Source organism: Falco peregrinus, chromosome 12 (genome assembly GCF_023634155.1).
Source record: "Falco peregrinus isolate bFalPer1 chromosome 12, bFalPer1.pri, whole genome shotgun sequence".
NCBI classification, from domain to species: Eukaryota; Metazoa; Chordata; class Aves; order Falconiformes; family Falconidae; genus Falco; species Falco peregrinus.
This window is the reverse complement of record NC_073732.1, coordinates 14916545-14937880: the sequence shown is the minus strand read 5'-3', so window position 1 is coordinate 14937880 and position 21336 is coordinate 14916545. Positions and strand designations below refer to the sequence as shown.

General features: G+C 35.9%; 1 protein-coding gene across 19 annotated transcripts in view; it reads left to right on the top strand.

Annotated features, from left to right (window-relative positions):
• DLG1 (discs large MAGUK scaffold protein 1) overlaps positions 1-21336 on the top strand; it is a 163372-nt gene that overhangs the window by 121565 nt on the left and 20471 nt on the right. For 18 of the 19 annotated variants that reach the window (XM_055817414.1, XM_055817412.1, XM_055817410.1 and 15 more), the window contains 3 exons: positions 10148-10262; positions 16672-16848; positions 17600-17669. In XM_055817414.1, the coding sequence (XP_055673389.1) occupies positions 10148-10262; positions 16672-16848; positions 17600-17669 (362 nt within the window). Of the gene's footprint in view, positions 1-9297; positions 9451-10147; positions 10263-16671; positions 16849-17599; positions 17670-21336 lie in introns of those variants that run through there. The other variant, XM_027787171.2, reaches the window with a different exon arrangement.

Below are 21336 nucleotides of genomic sequence, written 5' to 3'. Positions count from 1 at the left end.
CAAAGGATGAATTGACACGTGGCCAACCTACCTCAGAGAGCTTTAGTTACTAATGTCTTGACTTTGTTTGACATCTCTGCTTGCATTTTTCTTACTCCTTGTAAAAAGGGGTTGAATGGAACTCCAGCTTCTTTCAGATCTGGTGTGGGAGGTAAGTTGTATCAGAAACTCACTGTTTACATGTTAGAGATTAGTAAAAAAAATATTCCCTTAAAGGTCACTGTTTGTTTATTATCATAGGAAGGCAGTCTGAGATTTGACTTTCCAAATAGAAAATATCATCCATGTGATTGAGTGTGCTTGATAAAAGTGCGTATGTTCTTTGGTTCTCTTCATATTTCCTAAATTGTAGCTGCAGATAGTCTTCTTTTCCCCTCATTTCATTTAATTTGGGAATTTTTTATATAGATACATATATATGTATTTATCTCCACTTTTTGTTTATGCCATTCAAATAAAAGGCTAACAATTATTAAAATTAAGAGTTCATAAAATCATTGTTCATCATTGGTATGTCTCATGTCTTTGTGAAGGTGAAGAGCATCAGTTGTAACTGCTCGTATTGCATGTGTATTTTATTTATATTTATAAATCCAGCAGGATTTTGTAAAGATGTTGACAGCTAGGACAGATCAAAGAGATTTTAGACATCCATCAGGGTTCATTATAACCGCGTAAATAGATTCAGTATGATAGGAGTATTTGGAAGACACTTGGGACCAGCTCACTTCACTCTCTGTAATTGTATATGACAGTTTGTATGTTCATAGATTTGGTGGGCAGTGCTAATTTATATTTTAAATCCTACCACATTAGCTGTATCAGAAATTCCTCATTTGTCTGTCTTCTCAGATTTGGGAAAAGAGGATTTTTGCAAGAAGTTCTCTCATAGAAAAGTCTGAGCAGGCTGTGGAAACATTAATCTTTGGAAATATCCTATCATGGAAAGGGTTGGATTTTCCATATCTGTCTCTTCAATATCTGTCCCTTCAAATCTATGGTTTATCAAACACTAGTTAGTGGACTTGGGGTAGGCTAATGTGTTTGAATGATACTGCTTATATTATAGCCAGGCTCAAATTACGTAATTGCTGACTTCCCTCCCCGCTTAAATTTCCAAAATATTCCTTCGTTATAGAATCAGGTGAAAACAGATATAGTGTCATTCTTAAAAATATCCTTCTGGGCATTCATTTATTTTCCAGCAGTGTTCAGTAAATTTGAGAGATTACTTAAAAAATTTTCTTATTATACTGAATCAACTTTCAGCAACTTACCAGCGCTCTTTGGGATAGCTAAAAGCCAGATAGGGTCTGCAGAGGTATTCTCCTGTTTATAAAAGTGACTGGTACATCAGGCACCACTTCTGTAGTGTCACTACTGTAGCCAATTGACTTACTCCTCATAGATTCCATGCTTTATCTTGCAACTTATCTAGGGGCTACTTTTGTAATCTATTGAGTCACCTATTGGGTTGTACTTCTACATACTTTTGTGGTACATACACGCACACGTGTGTACACGATCTCCCTAGTTGCAGAGATCAGTGGCTTTGAACCTGCTGGGGCTGGATGCTGCAGCGGAGGCGTCCATGGTGGGAGAAGAGCAGAAGTTTTGGAAATGGGAATTACCCTGTAGAAGTGTGGTGGGGAAGTCGGTATATTGTTCTCATTTTCCTCTTCATTTGGAAGCTTCTCCTATTCCCCCACTTGTACTACAGATTTCTATCTCCTTGCAAGACATCACTGATTAATAGAAAGGGCTTTTGCTTTACTGTGAGTTCCGCTGGAAATGAAGTACCATGACCTGCAGCAGTTTCAAAGAAAGTAATGTTGCTGTAGTACACAAAAGCGTTCTGATAAGCTGTTTTCATTTGTAGAGGTTTCTGAGCCATTTAATTTTCCTGTTGCTCCCTGATTCTGCAGACACCTCAGTACTACACTGCCATTTCCCTTCTTGAGGTTTTTTACAGATGTAAGGTGGCAAGGAAAAATTGAGATACTGGCGTGGAAGAATGAGTTGAAGCTCTAGGCAGTCTTGATATATGTGTATCTCCTGGGAGCGGGGATTCAGAGATGGTCAGAATTATGATCATGTTATGTAGCAGGGATAGAGGAACATGAGACTCTCAGTGCTTGAAGGGAATGTAGTGATGAAAGGAACAGCAGGTGGGAAGTGTAGGACTGTCCAGAGGTGTACAGCCCTTGGTGGGCTCTCCCCTCATTTCACACTGACATTTCCATTGTTATGTCCAGTCAAATTAAAATTTTAAATTTATAATTTTCTTATGTGTTTTGAGGCTGACAATAATAATGTTACCTCAAAATCCACAATTTCTGGAAGATAAGATTTTGCCATGCTGAAAAGGTATGAGGTGCCAGTAGGCTACTATAACTGTATTAGAGCTTAAATGCATGTAAGTAATGCATTTAAAAATAAGAAAAATAGCCGAGGAAATACATTTAAAATATGAAAATATATTGGGTTGAAATTGGATAGAAAATAATTTTGTGTAATAGAAGTTTTTTTCCTAGTTATCTACTAGATCAGAACTGTGCAATTAAGCATGTGTATAACGTTAACCACAGTTTCATATGCATTATTTGTGAAGCCTGCTCATGGAAGCAGGCAAAGTGTATTGGCATCAGCAGTCATTCACTGGTCACCTGAGCCTTCCCCCAAAACAGGGGCAAAATTCAGATAAGCCTGTTGTGACAGAAAAGGGTAGAAGCGCTTTGTTTCCCAAGGATCCACCTAATACACAAAAAAATACAATTATAATTTTAACTAATACAGGATTCCTTTTTTTTATGAGTTACCAGCTGCCTGTTATTTAGAATCTAGAATTTACATTGGTCTTCTCTTTGTAATTCTGCTGATCAAGTCCATCTCTATATACCCAGTTCTTTTCTGAAGGAGTAGTAAGATGGTTAAGTGATCAGATTAGCTTTGTGTTCTTAGGTGATTGGGTGGATCAGTGTAAGATTAGGAGAAGGTGGAGCCAAAACCTCAAGAGAAGATTTCAAGGTATTTTTTTGTAAAAACCCCTGCTTCGGACTAATAATGTTCTTGTAGATAGCTAACACACATTTTTCTTTTAGCTTTATTAAAGGAAATAAGGAATCTGTCTTGCAAAATGTGTTCAAGATTTATAGTTCAATCAAAACTTCTCATAATTTGTTAGCCAGATGTTTAGGTGGATTTTTGTGGGTGTTTTTTTTTGTTTTGAAGGAATGTATTCGTCTACTGAAAATAAGATCCAAGTATGACAACTTGTATTTTTTAATCTCTCTTGTCTTTAAAACATTTAATGAGTCAGAGAAAAAAAAGAGAAGGGGAGAGGTTTTTTAGAGCTCAAGTTTTCCATGCCCAGTATTTGGCCAATTTTTCTGTTTGTGACGCTTCGTGTATACGCTGTTTTCTAGTGGAATTCAAAATAGAATAACTAAGCTCTGGGAAATGGTAGCACTCTCATGTATATAAGCTAAGATTATTTTCTGAGCATTTGTCTTCAAATGTATTTTAAATCTTCTATTTGTTAAAGTCCAGCTGGGGTAACACAAAGCAAATAATCCTTTGCAAAACTTAGTTTTCAGTATTTATTTTGTATCAAAAGGATGAGCTTCCCTTGTTTTCTAGCTGAGAACATTGATTGTTTTAACCAAACATTGTTTAAAAGATCAGTACATCCCAATTTCATAAAATAAAAATATTTGACAAAATAATTCAAAAAAGGGAAGTTTATCCTGTTTTGGGGTATGTGGTCTCTAGTCTTCCAGACTTTTATTCCTGCTTGTTTTGTACCTGGTTCTACTAATTTGCAAGTAAACCAGATTAGCCAATTAAAGTACCTTGAAAATCAGACCCATTAAGATTAGAAGGAGGGTTCTGCTATATATAGTCCTGATAGATACTATAAGGCGGCTTACACATGTTTTAATCCTTTAAAACCTTACTCCTGCTCTTTAATAAATAAAATTGTTTGTCTTTCTTTAAGAGCAGTTCAGCCTTTTACAAGTTGTGTGTGCATGGTAAACCTTCCACATTTTTGGTGAATTCACTTCAGCATTGACTGGACCTAGTCTCTTTCTAAGTTTTGCAGGCTCTGAGGGAGATGTTCTTAACTAAATACAAATGCAATTTTCCTAATCTGTTTTGAAATTCCATGGCCTAGTCTTTCAAGTGATTAATGAGGTACAAGCTCATTACACATTAGAGTGCATGAACGCCACCAATAGCATGTGGAATGCATCAAGTCTCTCTCAGGTCATCTGGATATAAAATGACAAGCATTGAAGCAAAGTAATAGCTCTTAAAAAATGATTTATGTTTTTGTTGTGGTCCATCCATTTTATAGGTAATCTCTTTGCTAGTGTTTTTTGAGTGGTTGTGTTAACATGCTACTATACTCCACCAACTGAAATTTATGTTGCAGTCTGTAACAAGAAAAGATGTGCAGAACATGAATAGTACCTATGAATTTATAAAATACCAATTTAGATAATCAAGGGATGGTAGTAGTACCTGACTAGAACTCATACATACGGCTACAGTTATCTACATGCTGTAGCAGTCCTGCCTCACAAGCTTAGAATTGAAAACAAATGGAAGGTCAATACAAGATCAATGTGATGGTGGTCATCCTACCAGGCTTCGTTTCTCTGTTTGGAGGCATCATGAAGAGGAAAAATGAGTATTCTGAGAGTGGAGAAAAGGTTACGAAACAGTATTTATATAAAATTGTCAGCACAAGAGTCCAGCTGTGACAGATCCAAAGGACCCTGCAAAAGGAGGGCTTTTTCTAGACAGATGGGAAGAGGCAAGCAAGGGGCATACTTTTTTTAATTACAGTGAACTTTTTCAGCTCTTTGTGTGTTCAGTATATGTAAGAATCTCTGCCTTTCAGTGCTGTGCTGCCATCTGTTCCCTGAACACACATCCATGCTTCTTCGAGTTGCTTTTCCTTTTGTGCTGTTTGATGAATTTTCCATCCCTTGTCTTCCATTCTTTTGCCCCATTTACATCTGGAACCTGTGTTCCAGACCAGATTAATTTTCCTTGTGGCCTCTTTTTCTCTTCCTCTGCCTGTGTAGACTCTTCACTATATATCTGTGTGTCTCACTATCCTCTTGTTCTGCACCAGATATGCAGTCCAGGAGAATTTCACTGGTCAGACCCTTTCTCTAAAGTTTTGATTTCTGTTAAAGTAAATGTTGATATGGGAAACATTACTGGAGCACCTCTTCTATGAAAACAGGATGAGAGAGTTGAGGTGATTCAGCCTGGAGAAGGCTCCAGGAAACATCATAGCAGCCTTCTAGTACCTAAAGGGAGCCTACAGGAAAGCTGGAGAAGGACTTTTTACAAGGGCGTGTAGTGATAGGACAAATGGTAATGGCTTTAAGCTGAAAGAGGATAGATTTAGATTCGATTTTAGGATGAAATTCTTTACTGTGAGGGTGGTGAGGCACTGGAACAAGTTGCCAATGGAAGTTGTGGGTGCCCCATCCCTGGCAGTGTTCAAGGCCAGGCTGGATGGGGCTTTGATCAGCCTGGTGTAGTGACAGGTGTCCCTGCCCATGGCAGGGAGGTTGGAACCAGATGATCTTTAAGGTCCTTTCCAACCTGAACCTTTCTATGATTCCATTATTACAGTTTTCTAGGTAATATCACTTTAGGAGCTTGGGAGCAGAAGAATCTTCCAGGATTTCCTAATCTCCCTGCTCCCCCCCGTTTTTTGTTTGTTGCTGTGCAATACATGCAGACATGAAATAGAGCAGATTTAGTCTAGTTTTGCACCATCTGCTTATCCAGTATAATTTTAAACTTTAAAATTGAGCCCAGATGTATCTATCCAATGTTCTTAACAACTGATTATGTAAACCTGAGTAGGCTTTAGGTTCCTTTTTCTTTGGTGAAGGTGGGATACTGTTGGATAAATGCCATGGATTGAAGCAGCAGATGCTTGCACTTCCTCAAGCTCTATGTTACGATAGCAGGCACTGCTCCTCCTTGCCCCTAAACTTATTGCAAACTTTGAGAAAATTCTAGCCAAGAAGAGATACTGTTATTCTTATGTTCTTATTTTATTGCATTTCATGTTAGTCCCACAGCCTATTACCCTTTATTTGATGTATAGCATCAGCAGCTTTCCTAAAATTCAGAACATTAGAAGATATCCTAAGTGTCATTCACTGCTGTTGCATAAACATCAGGTTTCGGATCCTGGTGAAATTCTTACCTGAAAGGATTGGAGGTTTGGATTGTGTGTGGTTGGTTTTTTTGTGTGGTCTTTTTTTTTTTTTTTTTTTTTTTTTTTTTAAATTTCATTGGAGGGTGTTTCTTGTGCCACCATAGTTCTTAATAAAATGCTGTTTCAGAATGTGTGTTGTGATGGCTGTAGAAACTAAGCATATCTGTAGGTGGAGTTCCTACGAACAAACTACTCTGTTTGAGTTAGTCAGTTTTGCTTTTTCATTCAATAGCATATGTCCTTTCTGTCTGCTTGCCCCGATCATGTAAGATCAGAGATCAATCATATTCCTTCTCAGCAGAGCTCTTAATTTCCTCTTAACCAAGAAAGCAGCGTTTCCTATTTTATCTTGTTCACTGTGCCTGTTTCAGCTCCAAATTTCTGGAATGTTGAAGTGGCGGCAGTGTTGCATTGTATGGCTTTGTCACATTTACGTGGAAGTTTATTGTGCTGTTCATTATGATTTAGTGGAAAAATGTGATCAATTTTGTCATACGCTATATGTGTAATATTATGCATAACCCATAAGAAAGAATGGAATTGTAAGGGAAATTGTTCGCTAACATTTTGGAGAATCTAGTGATAAGCTGCATGAAATCTGTAGTTTAAACATACAATGGTATTCTTTAAGCATTGAAAATACTGGAGCATAGGAGAGTACTTGAAGGGAAGGTATCCCTCTGTGCTTGCATAGGTCTCATCCCTAACTACGTGCTTTCTAACCAGTGAGACGCAAGTTCCTGCTTTTGGATTTATCTAGTACTTCTGCTTTCATGCTATTTTAGCTAAGAGGTTTTGTACAAAATCATCTCTCTCTGGTACATTCATTATATGAAGTCTTTTGTTAGTGTAAATATGATGCTACTTCTCTGTAGTTTGCTGCTTTTTTAATTGCATTTAAAAAGTAGTAAGGTATTATTGCAGGGATTGATTAAAAACATAGGGGTGTGTAGGTAGTTTTCTTGTTTCTGTAATAAAATGAAATTGCATTTTGTATGGATCACATGTGATACGCATGCACCTCAAATTTGAGTCGCTGGTCTTGCTACCAGCTGTTGGCTATTGATGTTCCCCTTTCATAGAGCATGTAAGGTGGAGCAGCTGTGGGCAGTTTTTGGACTGCTATCCTGCAGCTACTTTTCTACGTTTCCTGAACTATCAGGTGACATTTGGTGGTGTTCAGTTTAATAAGAGATTGAAAGCGTTAAAGACAGTTGATGTCCAGCTCTTCTTAATCACACAGATAGAAATATACGACCTCTCCTAGACAAGTTAGCAGAGCTCATATTTTGCTTTATGATGCCAAAGTTGAACCAAGCCTACTTAGTCAGTAAGGGGATGCGTGCTGATCCTTTGGGTACCAAACTGGTACTGCTTTTCTGATGCTGTCTAGAGTCCTGCTGTTGTCTTGCTTTCCGTCTCCAGCCTTAGTTTCAGTACCACTGAACTCTTAATACTAAGCTTTCTTTTTTAGAAACCAAAATCCTGTCTACTTTTCAGCTCTAAGCCCGATGATTTTGACATTTCTATGCATCCTGTTCCTCCCAAAACCTTCTGTAAGAGGAATATAACTCAAATTTTTAGCTTGCTCTACATCAGGAGCTCACCAGATTCCATCTGCACAGAGTGTTTAAGCTTTCCCTAAATATGACATTTCTTGGCACCCTTCTTTTTGAGCATAGAGCCTTCTCAGTCCTAGCCCATTAGTTTCCTTTTTTGCTTTATTGGTATAGCAGGAGCTTCTGTGTAGGAATTACTCTCTCTCTTACTCCTGCAGATGTCCTTGTCACTCAGTCAGCACTTACTTTATAGGAGTTTCAATGAGAAAAACTAAATTACTCCAGGACACTGCAAGACCAGCAACCTGAAGATAATACACAAGATAAAGTAGAGTTAAGCAATAGTAAGGAATAGCCTCCCCTGTTAACTCTCTTACATACTACATGATACGTAGAAGGAAATCTGGTTCTTCGAACAGATAACACATGAGGCTTTCTTAACAGAAATTTGTAGTTTTTTCCAGTAGCTCTTGCAAAGAGCTGCAGATATTTTCAGTATTGAGCAGGCTGTAGCACAAGAAAATGTTTCAGTTACCTGGTCTTTTCCATGCTTACTTTGCTTTCACACAGGGAGCATTAAAAACCCCAATACTCTTATGTCAGAAATCTCAGCTACCATTTGTGTAGTATGTTTGGAGTTTAGAGCTTTAATCTTCCAAACACCCAAGAGACAGGTGAGAGGCTTAAAGATAATTTTTCAGGTATAAATGAATAAAATGAGGTGAATTACCAAAGGCCATGCAGTGCAGCAGTGGCACAGCAGCAGCAGACTTCTTTTTCTGCATCTGGACCCTTCCCATAAGGTATAGTACTTTCTAAAAAGTGTAATTTTCTCACATTCCTCTTAAGTTACCTTCCTGTCATCTTAAATTCTTTTGCTGTTAGTGATAGCATCGGTAGGGGTGGAAATAATGTTTCTGTTGTCAAATCAGCTCATCAGTCTGATTTAGTGCTGGTAAATTATTTAATCTTTATTTGTAAGAAGGCACTCAATGCTGTTTTTTAAAAACTACAAACTACTAGCATTTGGTTTTAAAGGACAAAAGTCAGGGTTATTTAAGAGACTGGTCATGTTGTAATAATCTGGATAGGGTTAATTATAGTTGCTATTGCTAGAGCATCAGATTAGTAGTATCAGATTTGATATACCAGAAACTGGCTCACAGAATATACTTCTGTAACTTAATATTTTTTCTTCTTCTCCAGTTAGTCTGTAAGCTTTGATGCTTGCTGTCTCATGGGGAGAAAGTGCTAGAGAATGTAATATGATAAATCATTCATAGTACTTAGGTGACTGTTGAAGGAGCCTTAGTTTTCCTCAAGCTTTTTGCATTTTAGAGCCCTCTCTATCAATCTTGCATTTCCTGCGTACATTTGATGCCTGCAGGGATAAGGGTGCAGTTAGGAAGAGCAACACATTACCCAGTTCAGCAGCTGCTTGCTGCACACACCCTGGCTCTCCTAGTGTTGACTTGTTATAATCTGGCATCACGTGGTGTCCTGGCGAAGGTGGTGGCCGCAGAACATTTCCTTGAACTAGGAAGGTTTTACAAGTGGATCTGTTGATCCTGAAGTCCAAACTGTTCAACTGAAGGAAAAACTTACTTGTTTTGAGGTCATATTTTATGCTGGCAGCATGTAAGTATCTTATTTCAGTAACTGTTTGTCCTGAAGAAGCTATTAATATTTTACTGCCTGCCTTTGTAGCTAAAATCAAATGCATTTAGCTTAGTTTTATTAGTACACAGTGCTGCTTAAGAACAGTCTGTTTTTCCAGGACTAACATTGTACATATCTATAGAGGGCATTTGTATCTCTAATGCCATTTATAAGTGGATTAAGATTCATGCCAGAATTCTGGATTTTTGTTTTTCTTTTCCTTTCCTGAGCTCCCATGGGGACATTATCTTATTCAGAAGATGTTTTGCATATTTCCCACCTTGTAGTGCTAAATTCTTTACCCTAATTCAAGTCCAGTAACTTTAAAGTACAGATACTTTTCATTCCCATTTCTTAATGTTTAAAATGTAAAATTTATAGTTCTTGATTATAAACTTACATATTTCATATGTATGTTCTGAAGTTTTCTTTTTGTCATGGGTTAGAATTTATCTGTGTCCGTCTTTTTATAACTATAATAATGATAATTATTAGTAGAAATGTTTGTCTTAATTAGAAAAAATAGTTACTGTGAACTATAGATTAAAACCATGAATTTTCAAAGTATAGTTTGCTTATTTATTTGCTTTGTCTAATCACAACTATTTCAAATTTTATTTCAGTTAATTGCTGAAGTTCAGGGGAAACTAATTGCAGAGGTTCTCTTTTTTTACAGAATACAGTCGTTTTGAAGCTAAAATACATGATTTACGGGAACAGATGATGAACAGTAGCATTAGTTCAGGATCAGGATCTTTGCGAACCAGCCAGAAGAGATCCCTATATGTCAGGTAATAATCTTTTTCCCAGGATTGCTAGTATGTTTTTCTGCTTTTCTGTAGACTTCATATTTCTGTGTGTGTATTCTTGCACAATTAATCATTATGGAACTTATCAAATTGATGTTTATATGCAAAATGTATTAAAAATAAAGCTTAATTTAGATTGATTAGTGTAATATAGCTGAAAAGAAGCCCTGAGAACCTTGTATGAACTGTGAAGCATGGTGCTTTTGCTTTTTGTCCTGCCTCTCAGAGATGATAATCCTTCAGCAAAAATGTATGTATTCTTTTTCTCAGTGTATGTGATAATAATTCAGTTTGTGTTTTTATGACAGTAGTCTTCATATTCTCTTGTGTTCGGTTCTTCAGTTCAAATTTATAGTCTCCCTTAACTTAAGCTTTGATGGATTTCCATCTTCTTCCAGCTTACTTTAGTTGTATTCTCAGCTTGTATTAAGAACTCTTACTTCTATATCCAATAGCATTTTGTCATAGAATATTTTTCATGCTAACTAAGAGAGAAAATACATCAAAGAAAATGGACTGAATATTGTTCATTCATTTATTCATATAGAATTAAATATAAAGGAGGCTAAGTGGAAGTGGGAAATAAAAAAGAGCATGAAGAATTTAAGAAAATAGGTGGTTTCACTGGGAAGTTGTGGCAAGGTGCAGCTCATTAATGTGCCTGCTAACTCCTACATCAGATATCGTATACTGATGAAGCACAATATTTCAAGTATGCAATGTGGGTAAAAGGACTGCATTTTAAAAAATGAATTTATTTTTGAGTTCCTCAAACCAGCTCATCTTTGGATTGAGTAAGGGTCTGCAGTCATTTTAGTACAGCAGGTCAGACTCCAGTAGTGCTGGTGCTGGGGTTAAACTTGTTCTAAACTGTTGTAGGACCTCACTGGCTTACCTGTTAAAATGCTAGGCTCAGGTACTACTGACTTTTCAAATCCAAGCAGAGACTGTTTTGTTCATGTTGCTTTATCTGTTGAGCTATGGGAAAGGAAGCAAGTCTTGCACAAGGTAGTGTGCACATCTTACATGCTTACCTGAGTAATTGCATCTGTGCTTAGAAAAGTCTCAGTCCTTTGCAAGCTATTTCTGAAACAAACGTAGCAATTTACTTACACAGAGCTTCTGTTTAGATTGACCGTAACATGTAGCCCTTATGTTTTGACCTGTTATTTTAGTAGATTTATCTGGATTCTATTTTTGCAGAGCTGACCTTGTTCCTTTTTTGTACTTTGCCTGCCTTAAATATTTTTGGGGGTCAAAATGTAAATCTCTAAGGATAGGTGCTTAATATCACAGCTATTCATGTCTAAAGAGTTTACACAGGTAGGGATATTGTGGTGAGATCTTCTGCCTTTCCATAATCCCAAGATTTTTTGCTTTAGCTCTCATCAATATAACTAAGCTTAAACAATTCTAAATGCTTTTGTTTGCTTGGTTAGCTGTAGCCTGATTAGCTTCTCAAACACTCACGCTCATGTTCACACATTGGTCTGATATTTTAAGCCACTGACAAACATTTTGTGTTTATGTAGCTTTTATTCCCCCGATGGGAGTTGTTGAGCTTTTCACTTTGCCAGTTGCTGCAGAAAGTGCAGCCTTCTCCAGGCTGTTGGGAGAAGCCTTGTGGAGACTGGTGGTTCCCTTTCCAAGAAAGGTTTTTGAGACTTGATATTCAGTTTTGTTATAGGTCAGGAAAAAAAAAGCTAAAATGCAAAAATTGCTCAGGCAAAGTACTTTTCCACCCACATCTCTTAACAGAGGGTTCTGCTAGGGCTTTTGAGATCTGCTCTTGTCATCACACCAAAAGATGCCAAAGCCTGGTAGGCAACTTGGTATACACAGGATGGGTTCACATCTGTTCTGTCTGGTTTTTGATGTAATTTTGACCTCTCTGAAGTAAGTTTTATGAATCTTTTTACATATTGCTAGATACTGACAGAACATGTTAGTTATCCAGCTTATGCCTTATTATTAGTTACTCTGGCGTGAGCATTCTATACTTGTACCAATTCAAAGCAAATTTTAATAACTGAAGCTATCTTTTCTGTAATCCTTGGTTTTGGATACGCCTTAAAGGATTCCAGTTATATGATACAATGCTGAATTGGACGGTAAATCCAACAGTAAAATGTTTATGGGTATTCAACCACAATTGTGGGAAGCCTATCAAATAAAAATACTCTAAATATAATGATCTCTGGTGATTTCTCAAAATCGTGGTAACAAAATAGCAGATAAAATCTGATATGTCATTGTTTCCCCATAACTGAAACTTGATGTCTTTATTAATAATCTGCCTGTGAACAGCATTTTGGGGGTGTATGTAATACTAAGAAAAGACAGTTGTGTTTGCCTGAAAACAGAATTTGAAGTAAAACGGCAGATTTTTCTTAATTGTATGTATATCAGTATATGATGAATAACAATATAACCGACAGTCCTTGGAGGGCTATATGAATATAGCAATTCAGCAGCAGCTAACTATTCATTTGCATATCTAATTCTCTATCTCTCCCCCCGACTAATTAAGATTTACTGATTTAATAGCCTTCTCTTACTTTTGCTTTATATTTCTTTCGATCTTTATTCTAAGAGGAGAAAGGTGATTTTTTTTTTTTTTTTTCATACAGTGTTTCTGGTTTTGCATCTGAACTGTATCTATACACTCTCTTCCTTCATCTGCAGATTTCACATCTGAAAGGGTGAGATACCTTCCATGGTATCAAGTTTTTATGATAATAGGTTGACAGGGTTTAAATTTGTTCCATGTATTATCTTATCTTGTATGCCAAATCTCAGCCTGTGCAATGTGTGTAGAATTCAAAAATGAAAATTACTTTTACATCTGTATTTTTCTGAACAGCATGATACATTTCAAATTCAAACAGTGATTTTTTTTCTGCTGGAATTGGAACAGAAAATAGTTACATCGCTTAGAAGAAACTTCTGTTTTGAAATCCTTAGGAAATTTTAACTAAATCCATTGGAAAGTAAGACCTAGCATTAGCACCAGACCTGAAAACAGTACTTGCCTGTGGGAGGAGTTTTTAATCTGGCATCCCTGTGTTATTCCGATAGTTTAAAAATGTAGTTTCAAATAGTTTTTGCAAAAACGCAGAGAGAAAGAGAGAGCCTCCTTTAAAAGCTGACCTTCATTCATTCTGAAGTGGTAAGATTACTTCATGTTTCATGAAATAAAGAGCTGGAGATGCTTTTGATGCAGGAATTCCTAGTAGCTTTGTTCAGCAAGAAAACCCTAAAAGAAGAAATGCTTTAGTAAAACTTGATCAATAGCCTGTTGATATTGAAAGTAATGAGCATGGCCAGGTAAAAAGATGTTCTGAAAATTTGGCACTGTTAACACAACCATTAAATTTTTGGCTTTGAAGCATAAACTATCATGAAACATGCAACTTCAGTTTCTGTGGACTTGTAAACTAAGGAGCAAAGTTACCTTTTTTAGTGCTGTTTAGTTGCTCAGTAATACAAGGTGAAATAAAAGGGAAGATTTGGTGCTTTCTCTATGAAATAATTTTTAGGAACTCTCATGTAAATATAACTTAAGAGTAAAAAATATCATGGGACTGCTTTAAAGCAGTAATTAAATCAGGAATACTAGACTTGTTTTTGTGTTTATAACTTTACACTAAATAAATGTATACATGGAAATGTTAATCTCTTACAAAAGTCTCCATACAGGAAGTTAATAACAGAGATATTTTTTATGTACCAGTCTGTAGATATGTCATCTTGGCTGTGAAATGATTTCTTGTTTGATGACTTGCCAGGCATACAGGAGAAACCATGTTAATCACTTGGAATCGGAAGAGATTTTTGTTAATTCTGTTCCCCTTTTGGCTCATTCATTTGATTGTTACTAGTTCCTGGTGTTCCTATACATTTTAGCTGCATAATTTTGTTACTGCTATGTGACATCTTGATTCATTTTATTACAAAACTGTCTTGGTCAATAAAATTATTCTTCTTGAAGTGACCTCACCAGAAGAAAAGTATTTGAAACTTCTTTTAATTGTGCAAAACCTACTCTGTGTAACCATTTATCTAGTTTAAGAACACATGTTGATAAAACATATTTTTATCCTTTTGTGCTTCAATTTTACTTATCTGTTCCTTTTTCTCGTGCAGTCAACATGTTAATGCTGTTTAGGGCCAGCTCATTGCTCATAGAAGTTTGAATAGAAACTAAATCTTAGAAGTTAAAAGTAGTGCTGGTAGAAATCATTGCTTGAATGCTAACAAGAATTCACAAGAAATAAATTCTGTTATGCATTTAATTAATTCAGTGAAAATGTATACAACTTGAATCTGCATTAAAAGTTTATAATCAATTATATGCAGTTTATTTTGAGATACGGAATGGTATTTGTCCAGAGTACTTCGTGAGCAAACACATGCAGAATAAATCTGGAGGAATAACTGTGAAGTGTGTAATTTACTTTCCTGCAGTATTTAGGCTATTTCAAAGAAAAGAAAAAAAAAAAAAGGATTCCAATTTTTTGAAAAGAATCAGAGTATCTCAAGGGTGTTGTGGAATTCAAATGAAAGATCTTACAGTTAAGGTTTTACTGCTGAAGGAAAGTGGTATTTCAACCTTCAAGCTCTTTAAAAGTTGAAAGCCTAAATTTTATTATAGATTTAACAATTGAAAAGTATTGTATATTTAAATGTAGAGCTTTGTATATCATGAGAGTAAATATTTAAGCTGTTTTAAAATTTGTCTTGTTCTAGACATTTTAGAAAATATTTAGTGAAATTTTTAGCCCTTTTATGAAAAGTTTTTGATACTTTTCGTGGTCCAAGAAAGGCATGGTGTCTCAAACAACTCTGATTTTGCTAAAGATTAATGGATCTGACAGAAAAAAATTAATTTTTCCCCTATAAGCAATTTGTTATTCGTTATGAACAAATACAGTTCAAACCCAAAGAAATACAATCGGTGCTTTAGAGAAGCAAAATTCACAAAACTAAAATACATTTTGGAGCAAAGAGTTATGACTTGTACATACTTACATGGGTTAAAAAAATTCCGAAGCATTAAAAATCTAGCAGAAAAAAGTATATAAGATTTGTGTTTGGGATGAAGAACTGGATTTGGAGGAGAAAAAGGACACTGTTTAAAATCATCACGTTATAATCTATTGGTGCTACTTTGTGATGGACTTGCTATCAAGTATCTTAATTCGAGACAGGGTATCATTTAGGAAGTGCATCACTGACAAACATATGAGCTTGCAGATGAAATGAAGTTGAGGTTTTTTTGGCCTGTGTCGTGCAGGCAGTCTCGCTTTACACAGGTGAGGTTCATACACCTTTTTCAATTGTAAAATAAGAGCCTTTATAAGGCATAATCTTAGGAGTATCTCTTACAGTTTGCTAAGGGGCTTCTGTCACTATTCATTTCCACATCCTCACTAAACCCCCAGTTGTGCTGGGAGAGACATACTGCAGGTCTCTCCAGTGCCTCGGGGAACTGAACCAGATATAAAATGATCCAACAGGGAGAAAAGAAATTAATTTTAACCCAGATCAGTTCTGCAGTGTGGTGCACCATGTGCCTTTCCAGACAATTATGCCTTCATAAGCAGGGGTGGGGAAAAAAGTCAGTACAAAGCAGACGTGAATGTGGGTATGGATAATAGTGAACTTGCATGAACCAACCTTGCTGGCAAAGGGAATGTTAATAAAACTGTAGCCGTGCAGTTGGTGCTCAGGTATTGCTGGTGTCTATTATTTGAAAACAGGCTTACCTTAGAAAAAAGGATGAGATTCACTTGAAATGGTTGGGAATTTTCCAAAAGAATGCTCGTAAAGTTTTTTGCCTTCAGGTACTACAGTAGCAAAGTTGTGTTCAGATCATATTTCAGAGTGTTTTTTTCCCTGCAACCCTGTAAGCACGATATTGACTTTTATTTTAAAGACAGACAGTGAGTTTTAGTTAGTAAAATAACACCAATTTATAACTTGATATAGAACAACGTACATTACGGAACTTTCGACAGTGCTGTATGCTTCAAGTAGTCGCTTGCCTTTTTTGTTCTAGGTTGCCATGTTACTTGCAGAGTACTTACTGAAAAGCAGGAGGTATCTTCTGTGGGTCTTCTATAAAGCACTAGAGTTTTGCTCTGGATGACAAGTTTCTTCTAATTCGTTAAAACTTATAAGCGTGTGTGTGTGTTGATACTATACTACATGTTCTCTCTGTGTATATATGAGTGTGTTCAGCGTTCTTCTTTAAAGCAACTGTCAGAACGATGCAATCATTTACAATCATTTATGACCAACATGGGCAGCTTGCTTCATATTTTGTGCTGTTATACCCCCCTGTTGTTTGCTTGCGTTTTTAATGTGTAATTTTTTCTTTTCAATGTAGAGCTCTTTTTGATTATGACAAGACTAAAGATAGCGGCCTTCCAAGTCAAGGGTTGAACTTCAAGTTTGGCGATATTCTCCATGTCATTAATGCTTCTGATGATGAATGGTGGCAAGCACGGCAGGTAACGCCAGATGGAGAAAGTGATGAAATTGGAGTTATCCCAAGCAAACGCAGGTATGTCATATTTTATTGACTTTGAGATGTTTGCTATTAAATGTCTGATATGATTAAAACATACATTGCATATGCTTTGCTCTTTGTTGTTAATTCTGTACCACATCAGTCACTTGTTTGGCTTTTTTAAAAAAAAGTTACCGGTAGTGGGCTTTTGACAAACTCAATGAGAAGTTTGTTAAAATCCTGTTTAGCCTTAGGAGTCGTGTGATGAAGTTGATAAAGGTGGTCCAAGTCTATTCCTCTGTTCTCACTGTAAGCAAATTATGAGTTTAATAACATTACACCATATATATGAAAAGGTGCAAATTGAATTTTATTTGAATTATGACCCTATTATGAATTCTTTCTACCCAGAATGTGGAAAACTGGCAAATCTTTTTTTGGTGGCCAGAGTAAATGGAGACGAGGTGGTGGTTGGCACACTAGAGATCCAAGTAAGAGATTAGGTGCTCTGCATTTTAATATCGCTGTTGACTAATCAAGGCTGTTTGCTTACTCTGTTGTGTTTTCTCTTTGTGCCCTGTGGATCACCAAATACTCGGTACCCTCACAGCTCATCACATGAGAAATAATACCCTACTTTTCCAATATAGTTTGCCATTAACAGGCTTCCATTTTCTGGAGGTGTCACCAGCAGTAAAAATCTGTGCTACAAAAGGTACACCTATATGCTTATGTTGTAACAAGTAGTAACTTGAAGTTCTGGAATTTTGCTGATTTACCATTTTTGTCTATGTTTTTGTGGTAGAGTTGAGAAAAAAGAACGAGCCCGTTTAAAGACAGTGAAATTCAATTCCAAAACAAGAGGAGATAAAGGGGTGAGTTAATGAAGTGCTAATTATACCTGGCATCATGAATGGTAACGTTTTTCAGTGGTTTATATATGCAGACTGCATTTCAGATTTTAGTGAAAAGATTAAATTCTGTCAAATAGAAATAAAATCATTCTGAGCACTAAAGCAAACTTTATTTGCCAAAACATGGCAAATTGTTTAAAGAATTAACTTAGAAATACATGTTATCAGTAATACTGTAAAATAATAGTAGTTGTAGGTACTAATCAAGTATTGAATAGTGCCATTTCTAATAACTCTGCAAGGGATTTATAAAGCAGTTTAGTCCTTTAATATGGATTGTATTCCTGGACTCCCTTTTCTGGGGAAGGGGCTTACTACCAGTTTTCAGAAAAAGGAAAATGTTTCTTTCTTCAAGGTTTTTTTAATGCATCTATGAAACAAGGAAGTAAAGCTCAACAGGCTCCCTGTGATGAGGTTTTACAATGTACACAGTTATGCAGGCAGCTTAAAGTGAGTTCTTTCTTACAACTAAAGAATTTCATGTGAAGGCACAGGCGAACAAGAACTTGAGGCTGGTGCCATTGCTGACCAAATCAGTCTCCATCTCACAGCTGTTATTTTCTGACTGCAGCTGATGTGGTTGTGCTCAAATATTATAAAATAGCCCATGCAGATGAAAACTCAATCTAAAAGAAATCCTGGTTTTAATTTTAGTCCCTTAGTGTAGTTCACTGCATGATATGCAATCCCTGTCCCAGTACACATGACCTGAATCTGTGGTGAGAAAGCAGTGTAACTACCTAAGTAGCAATAGGAATGTTTGTAGCTGAAATTATAGCAATTTCATAATGGTACAGCAGCCAAATCTTTTTATATTTTGAGGGTGAGGCTTTTTTGCAATGTTTTGGTCATTTTGAAATTTGAGAAACAATTTCAGAACCTTATGATTTCTACCAATAGCATATAACTAGTAATTTCAAGACTTAGATATATGCATTTTAGATGTAAGAGCCTTCTAAAGTAATAATATATTGGCATATTTGAAAATCTGAAACACGCTTTAAGCTCCTGAGGAAGCTATTTCTTAAACAGTAATTATTTTTTTAATAACATTAATACTTTAACATTAGTCAGTCATTATGGTAAATCCCCAAAATTCCTTTTAGTAATTTATCTCATTTACAATGTTTTCATAACTTCAGAAATCGCATATAAAATATCAAAGCTTCAATACTTTATCCTGATAGTGTAGGACTTTATGCTTCAAAGAGTGGCAAATCCTTCTGCTACATGACAAAAGTTTCAGTTTAGTTTATTAATACAAAAGTGTCATGTCTTTTCTAGAAGTGTTTCTTTAAAAGGAAATCGGCATCTCTAATTATTTTCTGATGAACAATTTTGGTACTGCCTTGAGGATTCACTGGATTATTTGTAGGTTTTTTTGTTTGTTTGGTGCTTTCATATTTTAGCATTGAAATAAAATGTTGTCAACTGATGTAGTGATTTTTAATCTGATGATTTTTATAATTTGAGTTCACTTTTTTGAAGTCACATAAACAAAATGGCTTAAATACTTAAGATTATTGTAAATATATTAATTTTTCAAATGTTACCATGTTCTTTGGAAGATAACTGTGCGTTTGTAGTTTGTCTACCAATAAACTGCAAATATTTAACTTAATTAACGATGTATTTGAAGTAACATTTTGACAATAGCAGAGTTAGTACACAGTCACTGTGTACTAGCATAGCACCAAAGATATGCATGGAATACTGAGTGGAAAAGCAACTACGCTTGCCATTGATATAAAACTGCAGTTCTTTTTCTTTAGTAACATTTCATTTTGCAAACATGCTTATACTGTTCACAATCTTTTGCTTCAGCTGTAAATGTTTTAACATTAGAAGTTTCTCCTTAAAGTATTCTTCCTGTATTTGCCATGGTGATACTTTTCCCAGTAAGCTCCCTGTACCATACGTGTCCTCATGGACTGTGTGCCTTCCTGTGTCTGTATATGATATGGCCAGGATGAAATACAAACTTTGTACAATTCTTCAAAATTTCTACATGAAATGGTTAAAGAATAATCCTAGTGATGGCAAACATTAAAATCCATGTTCCTTTCATTTTAAGGAAAGCTAAAAAATCTGGAGCAGAAACGGTTATTATTTTCCCTTGTTTGTTCATTTCATATATGCATTTATCTCACTTTCTGTGCTGCTTCTGTTTTAATATATTCTTGCTTATGATGCCTGTTTGATTTGCAGTGGGCTTACGAAAAATTTAATACAATTACTATGCATTTTCAACTAATAAGCAACTCTCTTTAGCTTTTTATAATCATGGTATCTTAAAAATAATCTTTTGGCTAATCTTTTATGCAAAATCAGTATAATATTACTTTTATTTTCTCTTTTTTTTTTGGCAATGGAACTGACTCTGACCATTATACATGCAGTATATAAAAATACTAGTTCACTGTAATTTACTGTACAGAAAGTTAAAATAATTATTGTTATGAAATATTTTCGAAACTTAAGTGAAGAAACCTGACTATGTTTTATAAAGTACAGTAAATCAGTCACTCCTTTTCTTTTAACTATACAAATTGCTAAGTCTCACGACCTCAGTCAAACTGCACCATTTTAGCTTTGTTATGTTTATTTCCCCTGTTATTTTGCCCAAACTGAGGGACTTGTCCTAATGGAACAATAATATAGACGTGACACTTCCACTTCTTGAAATTCGTGTTACGGTATTTTTCAGTATACTCGGAAAAGATCTCCTCTGGCCGTATTTCTTTGTTGACCTTGTTCTGTAGATTACATGATCTTGTCTGGTTATGAGAAATTAATAGCAATGACTTGTTGACTTCAGATAAAGAAAGTCAGGAGGACCATAACCTAAAACCTTGCCCATGCCAGCGACGGTTCCTGCAAGCATATGACTGGCTTGCAACCAGTTCTTTTGCCCATATGTCAGGTTGGTAATTTACCAGTTCTTACAGTGGAACGGCAGTTTCAGTTGAACACAGATGCCAGCCAGTTAAAGGTTTTATGGATTTCCTACTTAACACAGTATTGCTGTTTCCAGAGCTCAGTGTCACTGATTGTGCTCCTGTGGCACTGTATGCTGCTTTAACACCTGGCAATTTTAGAGTAAATGTTTTTTTAAAACAATGGTAATGAAAGTATCACTCCATGTTTCAGTATCTGACATTGCCAAGCAAGCCTGTATTAAAACAGATGGCCAGAAGGATTGTTAATGCTGTAGCAGGATGCAGCTTTTGTGTGGCTCTATAGGCATTCTCTTTACTAAGGCCAAATGCTAGTTTTGTAATTGTACCAAAGAAGGTGGCCCACTGTTTGAAAAAGCTCTGTCCTATCTGACCCCTAGTCGTTGCTATATTTCAGTCCATACCTAATGCTGGTAGGAAAGTTAATACATCTTTTTGCAACTCTTGCATTTAAAGGAGGAAGATGAGCTCACAGTGGCTGCAGACAGACAATCACTTGAAAATTAATGTGCTCCAAATTTTAGAAATAGATGTTGAGTCTTCAATGTCTGAATTGAAAGTATCTTTGTTTTTTAAAGAAGCTTTTAAAAAATAGTTCTTCAGAAGTCTTACTGCTTCCTACTGCACATGGGCTCTGCTTGGCTTTAGAAATAAACAGTACCCGGTGCAGC